Below are 23,343 nucleotides of genomic sequence, written 5' to 3'. Positions count from 1 at the left end.
AGAACTCACTAAGAAAAAATCCCCAGGGCCTGACGGATTCACAAGTGAATCCTATCAAACATTCAAAAACAACTAATCCCAATATTATACAAATTCCTTGACAGAATAAGCAAAGAAGGAATTCTCCCAGATTCCTCTCATGACACAAATATGGTACAGATTCCAAAGCCAGACAGCTTAAAAGTAGACAAAGGAAACTATAGACCAATCTCCTTCATGAACATAGATGCAAAAAAAAAAAATCTTCCAAAGAATACTAGCAATAGACTGCAGCACATGATCGCCAGGATTATTCATTACAATCAGGTGGAATTGATACCGGGAAGGCAAGGATGGTCCAATATCAGGAAAACCATCCACATCGTTGGCCAAATCGACAAGCAACCAACACAAATCACATGCTTATCTCAGTATTTGCAGAAACAGCCTTTGACAAAAAACAACACTCATTCGCACTGAAAGCACTACAAAGTCTAGGAAAAAAGGGCCTTTCCTAAAAATAATAAATAGTATATATCTAAAACCATCAGCAAACATCATCTGCAATGGGGATGAATTAGAAGCCTTCCCAATAAGATCAGGAGTGAAGCAAGGATGCCCATTATCACCTCTATTGTTGAACATTGTACTAGAGACACTAGCTGTAGCAATTAGAGAAGAAAAAGAAATTGAAGGCATTAAAATTGGCAACGAGGAGACCAAGCTATCACGCTTTGCAGGTGTTATGATGGTCTACTTAAAGAACCCGAGAGAATCAACTAAAAAGCTAGTGGAAATAATCAACAACTTTAGCAAAGTTGCAGGATACAAAATGAACCCACATAAGTCATCAGCATTTCGATATATCTCCCACACATCTCAGCATGAGTGAGAGAAATTCCATTTAAAATCAGCCTAGACGATATAGAACGATTAGGCATCTATCGGCCAAGACAAACACAGGAACTATATGAACACAGAAATACAGAACACTTCCCACACAATTAAAAGTAGATCTAGACTACTGGGAAAAAGCAAAACAAAACAAAACATTAACTGCTCATGGGTAGGACAAGCTAACATAATGAAAATGGCCTTCCTATCCAAACTTATTTACTTGTTTGGTGCCATACCCATTGAACTACCCAAAAATCCTTTTGACTGAATTAGAAAAAAACAACAACAACAACAAAACAGAAACAGAAACGGAACAAAGTTTGTTTGGAAGAAGTAAATACCAAGGATATCTGTGGAAGTAATGAAAGAAAACATGCAAAGGAAGGGGGCCTTGCACTACCAGATCTCAAACTATACTATAAAGCAGCGGTCATCTATACAGTATGGTACTGGCTAAGAGACAGAAAGGAGGATCAGTGGAATAGACTTGGGGTTAGTGACCAGAGTACCACAGTCTATGATAAACCCAAATATCCCAGCTTTTGGGACAAAAATCCACTATTTGATTAAAAAAAAAAATCTGCTGGGAACATTGGAAGACAGCATGGGAGACACAGGGGTTGGATCAACAGCTCACACCCTATACCAAGATCAGCTCAGAATGGGCGAATGGGCTGAATATAAGGAAGGAAATTAGAAGTGAATTAGGTGAGCACAGAATAGTATGAATGTCAGATCTTTGGGAAAGGAAAGATGCTATTGGGTTTTCAAGTTTCTGTGTGGTCACATTAAAAACAACAACAACAAGGGAGTGTTAATCTCCTTTTGAAAATCCCCTCTGTGATCCTTTTGGGAGAGGAGGGTTTCAGAGGATTGACATGCCTAGTCAGAAACTTGAAGACCCTTTATTTAGCATGGATTGCAAGGAAGTTCACACCCCCAGAGAAAGGAAGTTCCCAGCCTGAGAGATAGTAAGTTCACACCCTGAGAGGGAGAAAGTTCACACTGTCAGAGTTAGGAAGTTCACACTCCCAGAGACATGGGAGAACTGGTAGGTGGAGAAAGGGGTTCATTATAAAGCCAGAGCAGAGGGCTGGAATTGAGCTTTTGGTTGGTGACTCTGGTTGAAGCAAGAGTCTTGTGCTGGTGGCCCTTGCTGAAGGGACTCTCAGCCTCCGAAGAGGATTCCTGAGTTGGTGGCTAGGGCTGAAGGAGACGCTTATTCTGGGGACTCTTGTGCTCTTCTGACTGGAGATTGGAACTTTGTTGGAGGTGAACTGGATTTCTTCAGAGAAGCCCTTAGGGCATTTAGCTCAACTGCTCCCTACCTCCAAAATCCCTTTTCCGGTACCCTCCTGCTCCCATCCACCCTTGAGGTGATTTGAGTATTGGAGTGAGGGTCCTTGGTTCAGAACCCCATTTTTGGGGGGTGGGGGCCTGAATAAGGCCCCAGGTTGCCTCAGATTCTGAGTGTTGTGTGTGTGTGTACACATCTCTTCAGTTTACAAAGAGCCAGATACTTCAGAGTGTCCCGTCTCAGCCCTGAGCCTCAGGAAACTTTTGGCACCATGTCCGGTGTGCATTATAAATTTTCCTCCCAACTCAACTATGGGACCGTTATCTTTGAAGGACCCCACATCTCCGTGTGTGATTTGAAGAAGCAAATCATGAAGAAAGAGAAACTCAAGGCTCCTAACTGCGAGCTACACATCAGCAATGCAGACACAAAAGAAGAGTACACGGATGACAATGCCCCGATTCACAGGAATTTCTCCGTTATCGTAAGAAGAGTTCCTGCTGGAGGTATTGTAGCTACGAGCAGGACACATGTTTTAGATCTAACTAAACGAGTGAGTAGAACCTCAAAAGCAAACCTATCTCATGACCTGAGAAGACAGTTTGATATGCCTAGTGGCGTTCCACGGGAGGCGAAAAAGGAAACTCAAAGGAAGACTGACTCTTCTGCATCCGCTTCTGTGGCCCAGTTGATCAAGTTTGCAAATCTGACTGAAGCCGATGCTTCTGAAGAAGACAAAGTTCAAGCGATGATGATCCAGTCCGTCCACGAATACGATCCGATCCATTACACGAAGACACCTCCGGGGCCACCTCCACCATCTTATACCTGTTTCCGGTGTGGGAAACCTGGCCATTACATAAAGAATTGCCCAACCAAAGGGGATAAAGACTTTGATCCGGTTCCCAGAATGAAAAAGAGCACTGGAATTCCTAGAAGTTTTATGATGGAGGTGAAAGATCCGAACATGAAAGGTGCCATGCTTACCGATACTGGAAAATATGTCATCCCAACCATAGATGCAGAGGCATATGCCAGGGGGAAGAAAGAAAAACCACCTTTCCTACCAGCGGAAGAGTCGTCTTCGTCAGAAGTGGAGGACCCTATCCCAGATGAATTGCTATGTCTAATCTGCAAAGCCATAATGACTGATGCCGCTGTCATACCTTGCTGTGGAAACAGTTATTGTGACGAATGTATAAGAACAGCTTTGCTAGAATCGGATGGCCATACATGCCCAACTTGTCATCAGAATGATGTGTCTCCTGATGCTTTAATTGCCAACAAATGTTTGCGCCGGGCTATTGAGAACTTCCAAAACAAAACCGGTTATACCAAAGGGCTTCAAAAGCAAATATGCCCACCCCCACCTCCAAGGCCACCGATTCAGCGGAACCTACTGCCACTGACCAGACCTCCACTTTCAAGACAGCAGGACCCTTTGAAGATCCCAGTGACATCTGCATCTACTCATGCTGCTACTGCTTCTGGATCATCATCCATGAGTCCTAATAAATCCTCTGCTGCACCTATAAAGAAACCTTCTACTCCGGCACCAGTTGCCGATGGAACTGCCACAGTGTCCATATCTGTCCAAGCAGAAAAACCAGATGGGCCTTCCCGTGATCCTGATGACAAACTGAGACCTGCTGCAGCTTTGGTATCAGATCATCCTCAAGCTTCTTCATCAACAGCAATTAGTGCACTAAGGGAAGAAAAGGGCTCTCGGGGACCTCTGCTTGGAACGCCTTCTGGGATCGGGCAGTCCCTTTTGCATGGACAGTTGATGCCTACAACGGGTCCAGCAAGAATAAATGCTGCTCTTGTTGCTCCTGCTCCTGCTGCTGCTGCTGCTGCTGCTGCTCCTGCTGCTGCTGCTGCTGCTCCTGCTCCTGCTGCTGCTGCTGCTGCTGCTGGTAGACCTGTTTGGGAACCAAGCATCAATGGAGGGCAACACCTTGGTGAACATTCCCAGAGGACTCATGGCCCATCACTACCAGGAACACCTGTCCCACCGCCTCCTTTGTATCCACCACCGCCCCACACACTTCCTCTCCCTCCAGGTGTTCCACCACCTCAGTTCCCTCCTCAATTTCCACCCGGGCCACCACCACCTGCTGGCTACAGAGTCCCTCCTCCAGGTTTCCCTCCAGCCCCTACAACTTTATCAGCACCTTGGGTATCCACAGCAGTGCAAACCGCTCCTCCGAATACCATCCGGACAATACAAGCTCTCCCCTTATCCAGGGAAGAGTTCTACAGAGTGCAAAGAAGACTAAGAGAGGAGGAGAAGAGAAAGTCCAAACGAGATTTTGCTAAGAAATTCACGGACTACGAAAAGATTCCAAAGGAGCGTCGACGCGCCTTTTCAAGATCTAAATCGCCACATAGTGGCTCCTCTCGCTCAAGAAGTTCATATACCTATTCTAAATCGAGATGTGGTTCCTCACGTTGCCCTTCCCATTCTCGATCCTTTAGTCCTTCACACTGTCCATACCCCAGAAGAGGCAGAGGCAAAAGTCGAGATCGGCGTTCAAGATCCAGGTCTCATGGTTATCACCGCGCCAGATCGAGGTCGCCCCCACGTAGGCGATATCATTCACGACCAAGATCCCCTCCAGTGTTTAGGGGGCAGTCTCCTAACAAACGGAATATACCTCAAGGACAAACAGGTCACCGCAGTCCCAACAGAGGTGGCAATTACCCGGAAAAGCTCTCAGCGAGACATGGTCACACCATGAAGGACATTGCCACGTCAAAAGAGAAGGACCGTGAAAATCCACCAGGAGATGGAAAGGGAAGCAAACAGGACAAACACGGGAAGAGGAGACAGGGGGAGGAAAATGAAGGCTTTCCTAACACAGAGTTGCTACAGCGCTCTAAAAAACGAAGGAAGTGTTAATTCCCTTCTCACAATCTGAAGTCTTCACCTGTGAAATGAGCTGGAAAAGGCCAAAGCAAATCATGCACTACCTTTGCCAAGAAAACCCCAAATGCAGTCAAAAGAGCTGGGCACAACTGAAATAACCAAACAACAACAATTCTACACCGTGACTCACTTCAGCAATTGTAAAGAAGAGAAGGGTCCTTTCTATTGAACAGAAGATACTCCATTAAGAAATATAAATGTAACCATTTGCACTTTAGGCATCAAAGGACGTGAGGGTTTGTTGCTAGCCATCGATTATCACGAACAAGCAGGACCAGTAGCAGGGCACTAACAAGTTTAGCATTCGGTGTCGGAGCAAAATCTATTGGGCCTCAACTGAGAGAAAGGAGGTAGGAGTTGCAATCATGAAATCTGAGAAAGCCAAAGTAAAAATGGATATGATTAAAAGGGATAGTGAAGGTAACTACATCCTGATAAAAGGCAGTGTCGACAATGAGGAAATATCAGTAATCAACATGTATGCACCAAATGGTAGAGCATCCACATTTCTAAAGAAGAAACTAGTGGAGTTAAAGGAGGAAATAGATAAGTAAGCTATACTAGTGGGAGATCTGAATTTACCACTATCAGATCTAGATAAATCAAATTGAAAAAAAAAAAAACTAAATGAGAAAGAGGTGAGAGACGTGAATGAAATCTTAGAAAAATGAGAGTCAATAGGTAAACGGAGAGAAATATATAGGGACAAAAAGGAAGACCCCTTCTTTTCAGCAGCACATGGTACATTCACAAAGATTGACCACGTACTAGGGCATAAAAACATGGCAAAACAGTTCAGAAAAGCAGAAATAATAACTGCAACCTTTTGAGATCATAATGCAATAAAAAGAATAATCAGTAATGGTACATGGAGAGCCAATTCAAAAACCAATTGGAAATTAAATACTATGATTCTCCAAAATCTGTTAGTTAAAAAACAAATCATAGAAACAGCTAGCTACTAATTTCATTGAAGAAAATGACAATGATGAGACATCCTTTCGAAGTCTGTGGGATGCAGCCAAAGCAGAACTCGGGGGGAAATTTATATCCTAGAATTCATATATTAACAAATTAGGGAGGGTAGAGGTCAATGAATTGGACATGCAAATCAAAAAACTGGAGAGCAAAAAATTGAAAACTCTCAGATGAAAACTAAATTAGAGATCCTAAAAACTAAGGGAGAAATTAATAAAATCAAAAATGAAAGAAAGATTGAATTAATAAATAGGAATAGAAGGTGGTATTGTGGGGAAACAAACCCAACAAAAGAGACAAAGCACTGGTCAATCGAATAAAAAGATAAACAAGAAAGGAATGAGGAAAACCAAATTCCCAGTACCATAGATGAAAAGGGAGACCTCACCTGTAATGGAGTAGAAATTGAGGCATTCATAAAAACGAATTTTGCCCAATTATATGGCAACAAATATGGCAATGTGGGTGATATCGATGAATATTTACAAAAATATAGATTGCCTAGATTAACAGAAGAAGAAATGAAATCCAGAAATAATCCCGTATCAGAAAACAAAATTGAACAAGCCATCAAAGAACTCACTAAGAAAAAATCCCCAGGGCCTGACGGATTCACAAGTGAATCCTATCAAACATTCAAAAACAACTAATCCCAATATTATACAAAGTCCTTGACAGAATAAGCAAAGAAGGAATTCTCCCAGATTCCTCTCATGACACAAATATGGTACAGATTCCAAAGCCAGACAGCTTAAAAGTAGAGAAAGGAAACTATAGACCAATCTCCTTCATGAACATAGATGCAAAAAAAAAAAAATCTTCCAAAGAATACTAGCAATAGACATGATCGCCAGGATTATTCATTACAATCAGGTGGAATTGATACCGGGAAGGCAAGGATGGTCCAATATCAGGAAAACCATCCACATCGTTGGCCAAATCGACAAGCAACCAACACAAATCACATGCTTATCTCAGTATTTGCAGAAACAGCCTTTGACAAAAAACAACACTCATTCGCACTGAAAGCACTACAAAGTCTAGGAAAAAAGGGCCTTTCCTAAAAATAATAAATAGTATATATCTAAAACCATCAGCAAACATCATCTGCAATGGGGATGAATTAGAAGCCTTCCCAATAAGATCAGGAGTGAAGCAAGGATGCCCATTATCACCTCTATTGTTGAACATTGTACTAGAGACACTAGCTGTAGCAATTAGAGAAGAAAAAGAAATTGAAGGCATTAAAATTGGCAACGAGGAGACCAAGCTATCACGCTTTGCAGGTGTTATGATGGTCTACTTAAAGAACCCGAGAGAATCAACTAAAAAGCTAGTGGAAATAATCAACAACTTTAGCAAAGTTGCAGGATACAAAATGAACCCACATAAGTCATCAGCATTTCGATATATCTCCCACACATCTCAGCATGAGTGAGAGAAATTCCATTTAAAATCAGCCTAGACGATATAGAACGATTAGGCATCTATCGGCCAAGACAAACACAGGAACTATATGAACACAGAAATACAGAACACTTCCCACACAATTAAAAGTAGATCTAGACTACTGGGAAAAAGCAAAACAAAACAAAACATTAACTGCTCATGGGTAGGACAAGCTAACATAATGAAAATGGCCTTCCTATCCAAACTTATTTACTTGTTTGGTGCCATACCCATTGAACTACCCAAAAATCCTTTTGACTGAATTAGAAAAAAACAACAACAACAACAAAACAGAAACAGAAACGGAACAAAGTTTGTTTGGAAGAAGTAAATACCAAGGATATCTGTGGAAGTAATGAAAGAAAACATGCAAAGGAAGGGGGCCTTGCACTACCAGATCTCAAACTATACTATAAAGCAGCGGTCATCTATACAGTATGGTACTGGCTAAGAGACAGAAAGGAGGATCAGTGGAATAGACTTGGGGTTAGTGACCAGAGTACCACAGTCTATGATAAACCCAAATATCCCAGCTTTTGGGACAAAAATCCACTATTTGATTAAAAAAAAAAATCTGCTGGGAACATTGGAAGACAGCATGGGAGACACAGGGGTTGGATCAACAGCTCACACCCTATACCAAGATCAGCTCAGAATGGGCGAATGGGCTGAATATAAGGAAGGAAATTAGAAGTGAATTAGGTGAGCACAGAATAGTATGAATGTCAGATCTTTGGGAAAGGAAAGATGCTATTGGGTTTTCAAGTTTCTGTGTGGTCACATTAAAAACAACAACAACAAGGGAGTGTTAATCTCCTTTTGAAAATCCCCTCTGTGATCCTTTTGGGAGAGGAGGGTTTCAGAGGATTGACATGCCTAGTCAGAAACTTGAAGACCCTTTATTTAGCATGGATTGCAAGGAAGTTCACACCCCCAGAGAAAGGAAGTTCCCAGCCTGAGAGATAGTAAGTTCACACCCTGAGAGGGAGAAAGTTCACACTGTCAGAGTTAGGAAGTTCACACTCCCAGAGACATGGGAGAACTGGTAGGTGGAGAAAGGGGTTCATTATAAAGCCAGAGCAGAGGGCTGGAATTGAGCTTTTGGTTGGTGACTCTGGTTGAAGCAAGAGTCTTGTGCTGGTGGCCCTTGCTGAAGGGACTCTCAGCCTCCGAAGAGGATTCCTGAGTTGGTGGCTAGGGCTGAAGGAGACGCTTATTCTGGGGACTCTTGTGCTCTTCTGACTGGAGATTGGAACTTTGTTGGAGGTGAACTGGATTTCTTCAGAGAAGCCCTTAGGGCATTTAGCTCAACTGCTCCCTACCTCCAAAATCCCTTTTCCGGTACCCTCCTGCTCCCATCCACCCTTGAGGTGATTTGAGTATTGGAGTGAGGGTCCTTGGTTCAGAACCCCATTTTTGGGGGGTGGGGGCCTGAATAAGGCCCCAGGTTGCCTCAGATTCTGAGTGTTGTGTGTGTGTGTACACATCTCTTCAGTTTACAAAGAGCCAGATACTTCAGAGTGTCCCGTCTCAGCCCTGAGCCTCAGGAAACTTTTGGCACCATGTCCGGTGTGCATTATAAATTTTCCTCCCAACTCAACTATGGGACCGTTATCTTTGAAGGACCCCACATCTCCGTGTGTGATTTGAAGAAGCAAATCATGAAGAAAGAGAAACTCAAGGCTCCTAACTGCGAGCTACACATCAGCAATGCAGACACAAAAGAAGAGTACACGGATGACAATGCCCCGATTCACAGGAATTTCTCCGTTATCGTAAGAAGAGTTCCTGCTGGAGGTATTGTAGCTACGAGCAGGACACATGTTTTAGATCTAACTAAACGAGTGAGTAGAACCTCAAAAGCAAACCTATCTCATGACCTGAGAAGACAGTTTGATATGCCTAGTGGCGTTCCACGGGAGGCGAAAAAGGAAACTCAAAGGAAGACTGACTCTTCTGCATCCGCTTCTGTGGCCCAGTTGATCAAGTTTGCAAATCTGACTGAAGCCGATGCTTCTGAAGAAGACAAAGTTCAAGCGATGATGATCCAGTCCGTCCACGAATACGATCCGATCCATTACACGAAGACACCTCCGGGGCCACCTCCACCATCTTATACCTGTTTCCGGTGTGGGAAACCTGGCCATTACATAAAGAATTGCCCAACCAAAGGGGATAAAGACTTTGATCCGGTTCCCAGAATGAAAAAGAGCACTGGAATTCCTAGAAGTTTTATGATGGAGGTGAAAGATCCGAACATGAAAGGTGCCATGCTTACCGATACTGGAAAATATGTCATCCCAACCATAGATGCAGAGGCATATGCCAGGGGGAAGAAAGAAAAACCACCTTTCCTACCAGCGGAAGAGTCGTCTTCGTCAGAAGTGGAGGACCCTATCCCAGATGAATTGCTATGTCTAATCTGCAAAGCCATAATGACTGATGCCGCTGTCATACCTTGCTGTGGAAACAGTTATTGTGACGAATGTATAAGAACAGCTTTGCTAGAATCGGATGGCCATACATGCCCAACTTGTCATCAGAATGATGTGTCTCCTGATGCTTTAGTTGCCAACAAATGTTTGCGCCGGGCTATTGAGAACTTCCAAAACAAAACCGGTTATACCAAAGGGCTTCAAAAGCAAATATGCCCACCCCCACCTCCAAGGCCACCGATTCAGCGGAACCTACTGCCACTGACCAGACCTCCACTTTCAAGACAGCAGGACCCTTTGAAGATCCCAGTGACATCTGCATCTACTCATGCTGCTACTGCTTCTGGATCATCATCCATGAGTCCTAATAAATCCTCTGCTGCACCTATAAAGAAACCTTCTACTCCGGCACCAGTTGCCGATGGAACTGCCACAGTGTCCATATCTGTCCAAGCAGAAAAACCAGATGGGCCTTCCCGTGATCCTGATGACAAACTGAGACCTGCTGCAGCTTTGGTATCAGATCATCCTCAAGCTTCTTCATCAACAGCAATTAGTGCACTAAGGGAAGAAAAGGGCTCTCGGGGACCTCTGCTTGGAACGCCTTCTGGGATCGGGCAGTCCCTTTTGCATGGACAGTTGATGCCTACAACGGGTCCAGCAAGAATAAATGCTGCTCTTGTTGCTCCTGCTCCTGCTGCTGCTGCTGCTGCTGCTGCTCCTGCTGCTGCTGCTGCTGCTCCTGCTCCTGCTGCTGCTGCTGCTGCTGCTGGTAGACCTGTTTGGGAACCAAGCATCAATGGAGGGCAACACCTTGGTGAACATTCCCAGAGGACTCATGGCCCATCACTACCAGGAACACCTGTCCCACCGCCTCCTTTGTATCCACCACCGCCCCACACACTTCCTCTCCCTCCAGGTGTTCCACCACCTCAGTTCCCTCCTCAATTTCCACCCGGGCCACCACCACCTGCTGGCTACAGAGTCCCTCCTCCAGGTTTCCCTCCAGCCCCTACAACTTTATCAGCACCTTGGGTATCCACAGCAGTACAAACCGCTCCTCCGAATACCATCCGGACAATACAAGCTCTCCCCTTATCCAGGGAAGAGTTCTACAGAGTGCAAAGAAGACTAAGAGAGGAGGAGAAGAGAAAGTCCAAACGAGATTTTGCTAAGAAATTCACGGACTACGAAAAGATTCCAAAGGAGCGTCGACGCGCCTTTTCAAGATCTAAATCGCCACATAGTGGCTCCTCTCGCTCAAGAAGTTCATATACCTATTCTAAATCGAGATGTGGTTCCTCACGTTGCCCTTCCCATTCTCGATCCTTTAGTCCTTCACACTGTCCATACCCCAGAAGAGGCAGAGGCAAAAGTCGAGATCGGCGTTCAAGATCCAGGTCTCATGGTTATCACCGCGCCAGATCGAGGTCGCCCCCACGTAGGCGATATCATTCACGACCAAGATCCCCTCCAGTGTTTAGGGGGCAGTCTCCTAACAAACGGAATATACCTCAAGGACAAACAGGTCACCGCAGTCCCAACAGAGGTGGCAATTACCCGGAAAAGCTCTCAGCGAGACATGGTCACACCATGAAGGACATTGCCACGTCAAAAGAGAAGGACCGTGAAAATCCACCAGGAGATGGAAAGGGAAGCAAACAGGACAAACACGGGAAGAGGAGACAGGGGGAGGAAAATGAAGGCTTTCCTAACACAGAGTTGCTACAGCGCTCTAAAAAACGAAGGAAGTGTTAATTCCCTTCTCACAATCTGAAGTCTTCACCTGTGAAATGAGCTGGAAAAGGCCAAAGCAAATCATGCACTACCTTTGCCAAGAAAACCCCAAATGCAGTCAAAAGAGCTGGGCACAACTGAAATAACCAAACAACAACAATTCTACACCGTGACTCACTTCAGCAATTGTAAAGAAGAGAAGGGTCCTTTCTATTGAACAGAAGATACTCCATTAAGAAATATAAATGTAACCATTTGCACTTTAGGCATCAAAGGACGTGAGGGTTTGTTGCTAGCCATCGATTATCACGAACAAGCAGGACCAGTAGCAGGGCACTAACAAGTTTAGCATTCGGTGTCGGAGCAAAATCTATTGGGCCTCAACTGAGAGAAAGGAGGTAGGAGTTGCAATCATGAAATCTGAGAAAGCCAAAGTAAAAATGGATATGATTAAAAGGGATAGTGAAGGTAACTACATCCTGATAAAAGGCAGTGTCGACAATGAGGAAATATCAGTAATCAACATGTATGCACCAAATGGTAGAGCATCCACATTTCTAAAGAAGAAACTAGTGGAGTTAAAGGAGGAAATAGATAAGTAAGCTATACTAGTGGGAGATCTGAATTTACCACTATCAGATCTAGATAAATCAAATTGAAAAAAAAAAACTAAATGAGAAAGAGGTGAGAGACGTGAATGAAATCTTAGAAAAATGAGAGTCAATAGGTAAACGGAGAGAAATATATAGGGACAAAAAGGAAGACCCCTTCTTTTCAGCAGCACATGGTACATTCACAAAGATTGACCACGTACTAGGGCATAAAAACATGGCAAAACAGTTCAGAAAAGCAGAAATAATAACTGCAACCTTTTCAGATCATAATGCAATAAAAAGAATAATCAGTAATGGTACATGGAGAGCCAATTCAAAAACCAATTGGAAATTAAATACTATGATTCTCCAAAATCTGTTAGTTAAAAAACAAATCATAGAAACAGCTAGCTACTAATTTCATTGAAGAAAATGACAATGATGAGACATCCTTTCGAAGTCTGTGGGATGCAGCCAAAGCAGAACTCGGGGGGAAATTTATATCCTAGAATTCATATATTAACAAATTAGGGAGGGTAGAGGTCAATGAATTGGACATGCAAATCAAAAAACTGGAGAGCAAAAAATTGAAAACTCTCAGATGAAAACTAAATTAGAGATCCTAAAAACTAAGGGAGAAATTAATAAAATCAAAAATGAAAGAAAGATTGAATTAATAAATAGGAATAGAAGGTGGTATTGTGGGGAAACAAACCCAACAAAAGAGACAAAGCACTGGTCAATCGAATAAAAAGAGAAACAAGAAAGGAATGAGGAAAACCAAATTCCCAGTACCATAGATGAAAAGGGAGACCTCACCTGTAATGGAGTAGAAATTGAGGCATTCATAAAAACGAATTTTGCCCAATTATATGGCAACAAATATGGCAATGTGGGTGATATCGATGAATATTTACAAAAATATAGATTGCCTAGATTAACAGAAGAAGAAATGAAATCCAGAAATAATCCCGTATCAGAAAACAAAATTGAACAAGCCATCAAAGAACTCACTAAGAAAAAATCCCCAGGGCCTGACGGATTCACAAGTGAATCCTATCAAACATTCAAAAACAACTAATCCCAATATTATACAAAGTCCTTGACAGAATAAGCAAAGAAGGAATTCTCCCAGATTCCTCTCATGACACAAATATGGTACAGATTCCAAAGCCAGACAGCTTAAAAGTAGAGAAAGGAAACTATAGACCAATCTCCTTCATGAACATAGATGCAAAAAAAAAAAAAAAATCTTCCAAAGAATACTAGCAATAGACATGATCGCCAGGATTATTCATTACAATCAGTTGGAATTGATACCGGGAAGGCAAGGATGGTCCAATATCAGGAAAACCATCCACATCGTTGGCCAAATCGACAAGCAACCAACACAAATCACATGCTTATCTCAGTATTTGCAGAAACAGCCTTTGACAAAAAACAACACTCATTCGCACTGAAAGCACTACAAAGTCTAGGAAAAAAGGGCCTTTCCTAAAAATAATAAATAGTATATATCTAAAACCATCAGCAAACATCATCTGCAATGGGGATGAATTAGAAGCCTTCCCAATAAGATCAGGAGTGAAGCAAGGATGCCCATTATCACCTCTATTGTTGAACATTGTACTAGAGACACTAGCTGTAGCAATTAGAGAAGAAAAAGAAATTGAAGGCATTAAAATTGGCAACGAGGAGACCAAGCTATCACGCTTTGCAGGTGTTATGATGGTCTACTTAAAGAACCCGAGAGAATCAACTAAAAAGCTAGTGGAAATAATCAACAACTTTAGCAAAGTTGCAGGATACAAAATGAACCCACATAAGTCATCAGCATTTCGATATATCTCCCACACATCTCAGCATGAGTGAGAGAAATTCCATTTAAAATCAGCCTAGACGATATAGAACGATTAGGCATCTATCGGCCAAGACAAACACAGGAACTATATGAACACAGAAATACAGAACACTTCCCACACAATTAAAAGTAGATCTAGACTACTGGGAAAAAGCAAAACAAAACAAAACATTAACTGCTCATGGGTAGGACAAGCTAACATAATGAAAATGGCCTTCCTATCCAAACTTATTTACTTGTTTGGTGCCATACCCATTGAACTACCCAAAAATCCTTTTGACTGAATTAGAAAAAAACAACAACAACAACAAAACAGAAACAGAAACGGAACAAAGTTTGTTTGGAAGAAGTAAATACCAAGGATATCTGTGGAAGTAATGAAAGAAAACATGCAAAGGAAGGGGGCCTTGCACTACCAGATCTCAAACTATACTATAAAGCAGCGGTCATCTATACAGTATGGTACTGGCTAAGAGACAGAAAGGAGGATCAGTGGAATAGACTTGGGGTTAGTGACCAGAGTACCACAGTCTATGATAAACCCAAATATCCCAGCTTTTGGGACAAAAATCCACTATTTGATTAAAAAAAAAAATCTGCTGGGAACATTGGAAGACAGCATGGGAGACACAGGGGTTGGATCAACAGCTCACACCCTATACCAAGATCAGCTCAGAATGGGCGAATGGGCTGAATATAAGGAAGGAAATTAGAAGTGAATTAGGTGAGCACAGAATAGTATGAATGTCAGATCTTTGGGAAAGGAAAGATGCTATTGGGTTTTCAAGTTTCTGTGTGGTCACATTAAAAACAACAACAACAAGGGAGTGTTAATCTCCTTTTGAAAATCCCCTCTGTGATCCTTTTGGGAGAGGAGGGTTTCAGAGGATTGACATGCCTAGTCAGAAACTTGAAGACCCTTTATTTAGCATGGATTGCAAGGAAGTTCACACCCCCAGAGAAAGGAAGTTCCCAGCCTGAGAGACAGTAAGTTCACACCCTGAGAGGGAGAAAGTTCACACTGTCAGAGTTAGGAAGTTCACACTCCCAGAGACATGGGAGAACTGGTAGGTGGAGAAAGGGGTTCATTATAAAGCCAGAGCAGAGGGCTGGAATTGAGCTTTTGGTTGGTGACTCTGGTTGAAGCAAGAGTCTTGTGCTGGTGGCCCTTGCTGAAGGGACTCTCAGCCTCCGAAGAGGATTCCTGAGTTGGTGGCTAGGGCTGAAGGAGACGCTTATTCTGGGGACTCTTGTGCTCTTCTGACTGGAGATTGGAACTTTGTTGGAGGTGAACTGGATTTCTTCAGAGAAGCCCTTAGGGCATTTAGCTCAACTGCTCCCTACCTCCAAAATCCCTTTTCCGGTACCCTCCTGCTCCCATCCACCCTTGAGGTGATTTGAGTATTGGAGTGAGGGTCCTTGGTTCAGAACCCCATTTTTGGGGGGTGGGGGCCTGAATAAGGCCCCAGGTTGCCTCAGATTCTGAGTGTTGTGTGTGTGTGTACACATCTCTTCAGTTTACAAAGAGCCAGATACTTCAGAGTGTCCCGTCTCAGCCCTGAGCCTCAGGAAACTTTTGGCACCATGTCCGGTGTGCATTATAAATTTTCCTCCCAACTCAACTATGGGACCGTTATCTTTGAAGGACCCCACATCTCCGTGTGTGATTTGAAGAAGCAAATCATGAAGAAAGAGAAACTCAAGGCTCCTAACTGCGAGCTGCACATCAGCAATGCAGACACAAAAGAAGAGTACAGGGATGACAATGCCCCGATTCACAGGAATTTCTCCGTTATCGTAAGAAGAGTTCCTGCTGGAGGTATTGTAGCTACGAGCAGGACACATGTTTTAGATCTAACTAAACGAGTGAGTAGAACCTCAAAAGCAAACCTATCTCATGACCTGAGAAGACAGTTTGATATGCCTAGTGGCGTTCCACGGGAGGCGAAAAAGGAAACTCAAAGGAAGACTGACTCTTCTGCATCTGCTTCTGTGGCCCAGTTGATCAAGTTTGCAAATCTGACTGAAGCCGATGCTTCTGAAGAAGACAAAGTTCAAGCGATGATGATCCAGTCCGTCCACGAATACGATCCGATCCATTACACGAAGACACCTCCGGGGCCACCTCCACCATCTTATACCTGTTTCCGGTGTGGGAAACCTGGCCATTACATAAAGAATTGCCCAACCAAAGGGGATAAAGACTTTGATCCGGTTCCCAGAATGAAAAAGAGCACTGGAATTCCTAGAAGTTTTATGATGGAGGTGAAAGATCCGAACATGAAAGGTGCCATGCTTACCGATACTGGAAAATATGTCATCCCAACCATAGATGCAGAGGCATATGCCAGGGGGAAGAAAGAAAAACCACCTTTCCTACCAGCGGAAGAGTCGTCTTCGTCAGAAGTGGAGGACCCTATCCCAGATGAATTGCTATGTCTAATCTGCAAAGCCATAATGACTGATGCCGCTGTCATACCTTGCTGTGGAAACAGTTATTGTGACGAATGTATAAGAACAGCTTTGCTAGAATCGGATGGCCATACATGCCCAACTTGTCATCAGAATGATGTGTCTCCTGATGCTTTAATTGCCAACAAATGTTTGCGCCGGGCTATTGAGAACTTCCAAAACAAAACCGGTTATACCAAAGGGCTTCAAAAGCAAATATGCCCACCCCCACCTCCAAGGCCACCGATTCAGCGGAACCTACTGCCACTGACCAGACCTCCACTTTCAAGACAGCAGGACCCTTTGAAGATCCCAGTGACATCTGCATCTACTCATGCTGCTACTGCTTCTGGATCATCATCCATGAGTCCTAATAAATCCTCTGCTGCACCTATAAAGAAACCTTCTACTCCGGCACCAGTTGCCGATGGAACTGCCACAGTGTCCATATCTGTCCAAGCAGAAAAACCAGATGGGCCTTCCCGTGATCCTGATGACAAACTGAGACCTGCTGCAGCTTTGGTATCAGATCATCCTCAAGCTTCTTCATCAACAGCAATTAGTGCACTAAGGGAAGAAAAGGGCTCTCGGGGACCTCTGCTTGGAACGCCTTCTGGGATCGGGCAGTCCCTTTTGCATGGACAGTTGATGCCTACAACGGGTCCAGCAAGAATAAATGCTGCTCTTGTTGCTCCTGCTCCTGCTGCTGCTGCTGCTGCTGCTGCTGCTGCTGCTGCTGCTGCTGCTGCTGCTCCTGCTGCTGCTGCTGCTGCTGCTGGTAGACCTGTTTGGGAACCAAGCATCAATGGAGGGCAACACCTTGGTGAACATTCCCAGAGGACTCATGGCCCATCACTACCAGGAACACCTGTCCCACCGCCTCCTTTGTATCCACCACCGCCCCACACACTTCCTCTCCCTCCAGGTGTTCCACCACCTCAGTTCCCTCCTCAATTTCCACCCGGGCCACCACCACCTGCTGGCTACAGAGTCCCTCCTCCAGGTTTCCCTCCAGCCCCTACAACTTTATCAGCACCTTGGGTATCCACAGCAGTACAAACCGCTCCTCCGAATACCATCCGGACAATACAAGCTCTCCCCTTATCCAGGGAAGAGTTCTACAGAGTGCAAAGAAGACTAAGAGAGGAGGAGAAGAGAAAGTCCAAACGAGATTTTGCTAAGAAATTCACGGACTACGAAAAGATTCCAAAGGAGCGTCGACGCGCCTTTTCAAGATCTAAATCGCCACATAGTGGCTCCTCTCGCTCAAGAAGTTCATATACCTATTCTAAATCGAGATGTGGTTCCTCACGTTGCCCTTCCCATTCTCGATCCTTTAGTCCTTCACACTGTCCATACCCCAGAAGAGGCAGAGGCAAAAGTCGAGATCGGCGTTCAAGATCCAGGTCTCATGGTTATCACCGCGCCAGATCGAGGTCGCCCCCACGTAGGCGATATCATTCACGACCAAGATCCCCTCCAGTGTTTAGGGGGCAGTCTCCTAACAAACGGAATATACCTCAAGGACAAACAGGTCACCGCAGTCCCAACAGAGGTGGCAATTACCCGGAAAAGCTCTCAGCGAGACATGGTCACACCATGAAGGACATTGCCACGTCAAAAGAGAAGGACCGTGAAAATCCACCAGGAGATGGAAAGGGAAGCAAACAGGACAAACACGGGAAGAGGAGACAGGGGGAGGAAAATGAAGGCTTTCCTAACACAGAGTTGCTACAGCGCTCTAAAAAACGAAGGAAGTGTTAATTCCCTTCTCACAATCTGAAGTCTTCACCTGTGAAATGAGCTGGAAAAGGCCAAAGCAAATCATGCACTACCTTTGCCAAGAAAACCCCAAATGCAGTCAAAAGAGCTGGGCACAACTGAAATAACCAAACAACAACAATTCTACACCGTGACTCACTTCAGCAATTGTAAAGAAGAGAAGGGTCCTTTCTATTGAACAGAAGATACTCCATTAAGAAATATAAATGTAACCATTTGCACTTTAGGCATCAAAGGACGTGAGGGTTTGTTGCTAGCCATCGATTATCACGAACAAGCAGGACCAGTAGCAGGGCACTAACAAGTTTAGCATTCGGTGTCGGAGCAAAATCTATTGGGCCTCAACTGAGAGAAAGGAGGTAGGAGTTGCAATCATGAAATCTGAGAAAGCCAAAGTAAAAATGGATATGATTAAAAGGGATAGTGAAGGTAACTACATCCTGATAAAAGGCAGTGTCGACAATGAGGAAATATCAGTAATCAACATGTATGAACCAAATGGTAGAGCATCCACATTTCTAAAGAAGAAACTATTGGAGTTAAAGGAGGAAATAGATAAGTAAGCTATACTAGTGGGAGATCTGAATTTACCACTATCAGATCTAGATAAATCAAATTGAAAAAAAAACTAAATGAGAAAGAGGTGAGAGACCTGAATGAAATCTTAGAAAAATGAGAGTCAATAGGTAAACGGAGAGAAATATATAGGGACAAAAAGGAAGACCCCTTCTTTTCAGCAGCACATGGTACATTCACAAAGATTGACCATGTACTAGGGCATAAAAACATGGCAAAACAGTTCAGAAAAGCAGAAATAATAACTGCAACCTTTTCAGATCATAATGCAATAAAAAGAATAATCAGTAATGGTACATGGAGAGCCAATTCAAAAACCAATTGGAAATTAAATACTATGATTCTCCAAAATCTGTTAGTTAAAAAACAAATCATAGAAACAGCTAGCTACTAATTTCATTGAAGAAAATGACAATGATGAGACATCCTTTCAAAGTCTGTGGGATGCAGCCAAAGCAGAACTTGGGGGGAAATTTATATCCTAGAATTCATATATTAACAAATTAGGGAGGGTAGAGGTCAATGACTTGGACATGCAAATCAAAAAACTGGAGAGCAAAAAATTGAAAACTCTCAGATGAAAACTAAATTAGAGATCCTAAAAACTAAGGGAGAAATTAATAAAATCAAAAATGAAAGAAAGATTGAATTAATAAATAGGAATAGAAGGTGGTATTGTGGGGAAACAAACCCAACAAAAGAGACAAAGCACTGGTCAATCGAATAAAAAGATAAACAAGAAAGGAAAGAGGAAAATCAAATTCCCAGTACCATAGATGTAAAGGGAGACCTCACCTGTAATGGAGTAGAAATTGAGGCAATCATAAAAACGAATTTTGCCCAATTATATGGCAACAAATATGGCAATGTAGGTGATATCGATGAATATTTACAAAAATATAGATTGCCTAGATTAACAGAAGAAGAAATGAAATCCAGAAATAATCCCGTATCAGAAAACAAAATTGAACAAGCCATCAAAGAACTCACTAAGAAAAAATCCCCAGGGCCTGATGGATTCACAAGTGAATCCTATCAAACATTCAAAAACAACTAATCCCAATATTATACAAACTCCTTGACAGAATAAGCAAAGAAGGAATGCTCCCAGATTCCTCTCATGACACAAATATGGTACAGATTCCAAAGCCAGACAGCTTAAAAGTAGAGAAAGGAAACTATAGACCAATCTCCTTCATGAACATAGATGCAAAAAAAAAATCTTCCAAAGAATACTAGCAATAGACTGCAGCACATGATAGCCAGGACTATTCTTTTCGATCAGGTGGAATTGATGCCGGGAAGGCAAAGATGGTCCAATATCAGGAAAACCATCCACATTGTTGGCCAAATCGACAAGCAACCAACACAAATCACATGCTTATCTCAGTATTTGCAGAAACAGCCTTTGACAAAAAACAACACTCATTCGTACTGACAGCACTACAAAGTCTAGGAAAAGAAGGGCCTTTCCTAAAAATAATAAATAGTATATATCTAAAACCATCAGCAAACATCATCTGCAATGGGGATGAATTAGAAGCCTTCCCAATAAGATCAGGAGTGAAGCAAGGATGCCCATTATCACCCCTATTATTGAACATTGTACTAGAGACACTAGCTGTAGCAATTAGAGAAGAAAAAGAAATTGAAGGCATTAAAATTGGCAACGAGAAGACCAAGCTATCATGCTTTGCAGATGATATGATGGTCTACTTAAAGAACCCTAGAGAATCAACTACAAAGCTAATGGGAATAATCAACAGCTTTAGCAATGTTTCCGGATACAATATAAAACCACATAAGTCATCAGCATTTCTATATATCTCCAACACATCTCAGCAGCCAGAATTAGCGAGAGAAATTCCATTTAAAATCACCCTAGATGATATAGAACAATTAGGAATCTATCTGCCAAGACAAACACAGGAAGTATATGAACACAAAAATATACCAAACGCTTCCCACCCAATTAAAAGTAGATCTAAACAACTGGGAAAAAAAGAAAAAAAAACATTAAATGCTCATTGGTAGAATGAGCTAACATAATAAAAATGACTATCCTACCAAAACTTCTTTACTTCTTTGGTTCCATACCCATTGAAAAAAACAAAAAACAAAAACAAAACAAAGTTTGTTTCGAAGAAGGAAATACCAAGGATATCCGGGGAAGTAATGAAAAAAAAATGTAAAGGAAGTAGGCCTTACACTACCAGGTCTCAAACATTACTATAAAGCAGTGGTCATCAAAACAATATGGTACTGGCTAAGAGACTGAAAGGAGGATCAGTGGAATAGACTTGTGGTTAATGACCAGAGGATAACAGTCTATGATAAACCCAAAGATCCCAGCTTTGAGGACAAAAATACACTATTTGATTGAAAACAAAAACTGCTGGGAATGTTGGAAGACAGCATGGGAGAGACTGGGGTTGGATCAACACCTCACACCCTAAAAGGGAAAGAGAAACCACCAAAGTGTTGACAAATAGTGCCCAGGAGCAACTTCCCAACACCAAGAAAAACAAGAAGAGGTTGAGGGGGCAGCTGGGTGGCTCAGTGGATTGAGAGTCAGGTCTACAGATGGGAAATCCTAGGTTCACATCTGGCCTCAGACACTTCCCAGCTATGTGACCCTGGGCAAGTCACTTAACTCCCATTGCTTAGCCCTTACCCCTCTTCTACCTTGTAGTCAATACACAGTACTGACTCCAAGATGGATGGTGTGGGTTAAAAAATAAATAAGTAAAATAAAATAAAAAGTTTTCTATAAAAAAGAGGGTTGACTCTGCATAATTTTACAGAGGAAAATCCAGACTACAGAGAAAAAAGCAGAAGAGGAAATACAAACAAATATGCCAAAACCTCCCTCCCTCCAGTGGAATTTGGCCACAAACTCTTGAAGAATTTGAATTGGAGCTTACCAAAAAGATAGAAACTTTGTTGATTGTAGAATCTACAAATCTGTAGAATGTGTAGCCCAAAGCTCTTCTGTTATATCACTTGGTATTTCAAATACTTTAGCTTCATTCTGATCTTGTACATCATCCATTTGTCCCCTGAATAGCAATGGATAATGTTTTAAAGAGTCTTTGGGTAGATGTAAACCTGATTTATCACATTGAATGGTTGCTCCAATTTTACAGAAAAAAAATATCTCTCAATAAGGTTGATTGGACATTCTGGGATTAACAAGAATGTGTGTTCTGTTTTTAGGGTTTCTGGAGTTACCATATTTGATTTTAGTTTTGGTACTCTCTGTTTATTTTTCCCGGTTGTCACCATTTTGTATGCAATTTGTGATTTGATTGCCTTCAGGAGATGTTTTCAAAACAGATTTGGTTGCCCCTGTATTGATACAGGCTGGGTATATTTTATTACCCACTTTTATCATGACCCTTGGTTCTGTGTTCTCATTTTGTTGGCATACTTGGACCAAAGGTGCTTGTATTTCTATTTTGCTCATATCTTAGTTTTGTTCTTCAGCTACAGACTTCTTTTGTTTCTTTAAACATTCATTTTGTTATCCATCATCAGTTTGCAATGGAATTGCATTAGCATGGAAACTTAAGAATGGTGTGATGATATTTGTGTTTGCTGTTTCCTGTGCAGTTGCTATTAATTGGAATTCTTTGACATACGGATATAAAGTTGACTTTTCTATAATGTCATTGGTATATTCTTTTGTAATATCATCCCTGCCTTTAATTTCATTGTCTCCAGGAGATCTGATAATTAGAATGTTCTCTGTTATGGCATTTGTTGATTTTGGATTTTCTCCATTTTGCTTAGTCTAGCACCCAGGAATGTATACACCCACACCATACTGGCATGTGCTAGCAAGTGAAAAATCAGAAACAACTGATTGTACCTTGGGCTGTCCTAAGCCAAGCTTGAGCCACCTTGGCACATGTGAGATGCAGGAAGTGATGTAGAGAACTGTCTTTTTAGTTTCCGTCTGTGGTGAGGGCTGGTTGCCAGTTGACCATGGAACTCGAGCTCCTAGAGGAGCTCCTCAGATGGCTTCCTTGAGACAGTCACGTGGTAAGTGATAAGGCTTTCTCTTTCTCTTGGCTCTCTGGGAGGGCCACCTTGGTCAAGGCCTTTGAACTCCTGCCTGGCTCAGCCTGAGCTGGAACAGTTTAAATTAACTCCACCCCCCCATCCTTAATTTCTTCCTCCTATTGTAAATAAATCATCATAAATTTCCACTCTGACTTGAGTGCTTCATTGGGATTTAGAAATTATATCCCTGTTGACCAACTAAATTTTTATTCAGTCTCACCACAAAATTTAACCATTACACATTTTCCTTCCCATTGGACCTTTCTGTTGTTGCTCATATGCTTCAGTTAATTCTTTTGCAGTTTGTTTAGAAT

At 42.5% G+C, this 23,343-nt stretch overlaps 3 protein-coding genes across 3 annotated transcripts; all 3 read left to right on the top strand.

Annotated features, from left to right (window-relative positions):
* The first annotated feature begins 1,500 nt into the window (after window positions 1-1,500).
* On the top strand, window positions 1,501-6,094 carry LOC130457965 (E3 ubiquitin-protein ligase RBBP6-like). The gene has a single exon (XM_056820846.1). The coding sequence runs from the start codon at window positions 2,445-2,447 to the stop codon at window positions 5,073-5,075; it is 2,631 nt and encodes an 876-aa protein (XP_056676824.1). The 5' UTR covers window positions 1,501-2,444; the 3' UTR covers window positions 5,076-6,094.
* Window positions 6,095-8,147: 2,053 nt separating this feature from the next.
* LOC130457964 (E3 ubiquitin-protein ligase RBBP6-like) lies at window positions 8,148-12,739 on the top strand. Its single transcript, XM_056820845.1, has one exon. It carries the CDS (start codon window positions 9,092-9,094, stop codon window positions 11,720-11,722), a length of 2,631 nt encoding a protein of 876 aa, XP_056676823.1. The 5' UTR covers window positions 8,148-9,091; the 3' UTR covers window positions 11,723-12,739.
* Window positions 12,740-15,197: 2,458 nt separating this feature from the next.
* On the top strand, window positions 15,198-18,870 carry LOC130457963 (E3 ubiquitin-protein ligase RBBP6-like). Its single transcript, XM_056820844.1, has one exon. It carries the CDS (start codon window positions 15,740-15,742, stop codon window positions 18,368-18,370), a length of 2,631 nt encoding a protein of 876 aa, XP_056676822.1. The 5' UTR covers window positions 15,198-15,739; the 3' UTR covers window positions 18,371-18,870.
* Window positions 18,871-23,343: the final 4,473 nt, after the last annotated feature.

Source organism: Monodelphis domestica, chromosome 3 (genome assembly GCF_027887165.1).
Source record: "Monodelphis domestica isolate mMonDom1 chromosome 3, mMonDom1.pri, whole genome shotgun sequence".
NCBI lineage: Eukaryota > Metazoa > Chordata > Mammalia > Didelphimorphia > Didelphidae > Monodelphis > Monodelphis domestica.
Note: the sequence above shows the minus strand (reverse complement) of the source record. Positions and strands in the feature narration are given on the sequence as shown.

Excerpts from the sequence above, each read along its gene's own strand:
- LOC130457964 (XM_056820845.1), top strand. The coding sequence starts at position 9,092 with ATGTCCGGTGTGCATTATAAATTTTCCTCCCAACTCAACTATGGGACC.
- LOC130457963 (XM_056820844.1), top strand. The coding sequence starts at position 15,740 with ATGTCCGGTGTGCATTATAAATTTTCCTCCCAACTCAACTATGGGACC.
- LOC130457965 (XM_056820846.1), top strand. The coding sequence starts at position 2,445 with ATGTCCGGTGTGCATTATAAATTTTCCTCCCAACTCAACTATGGGACC.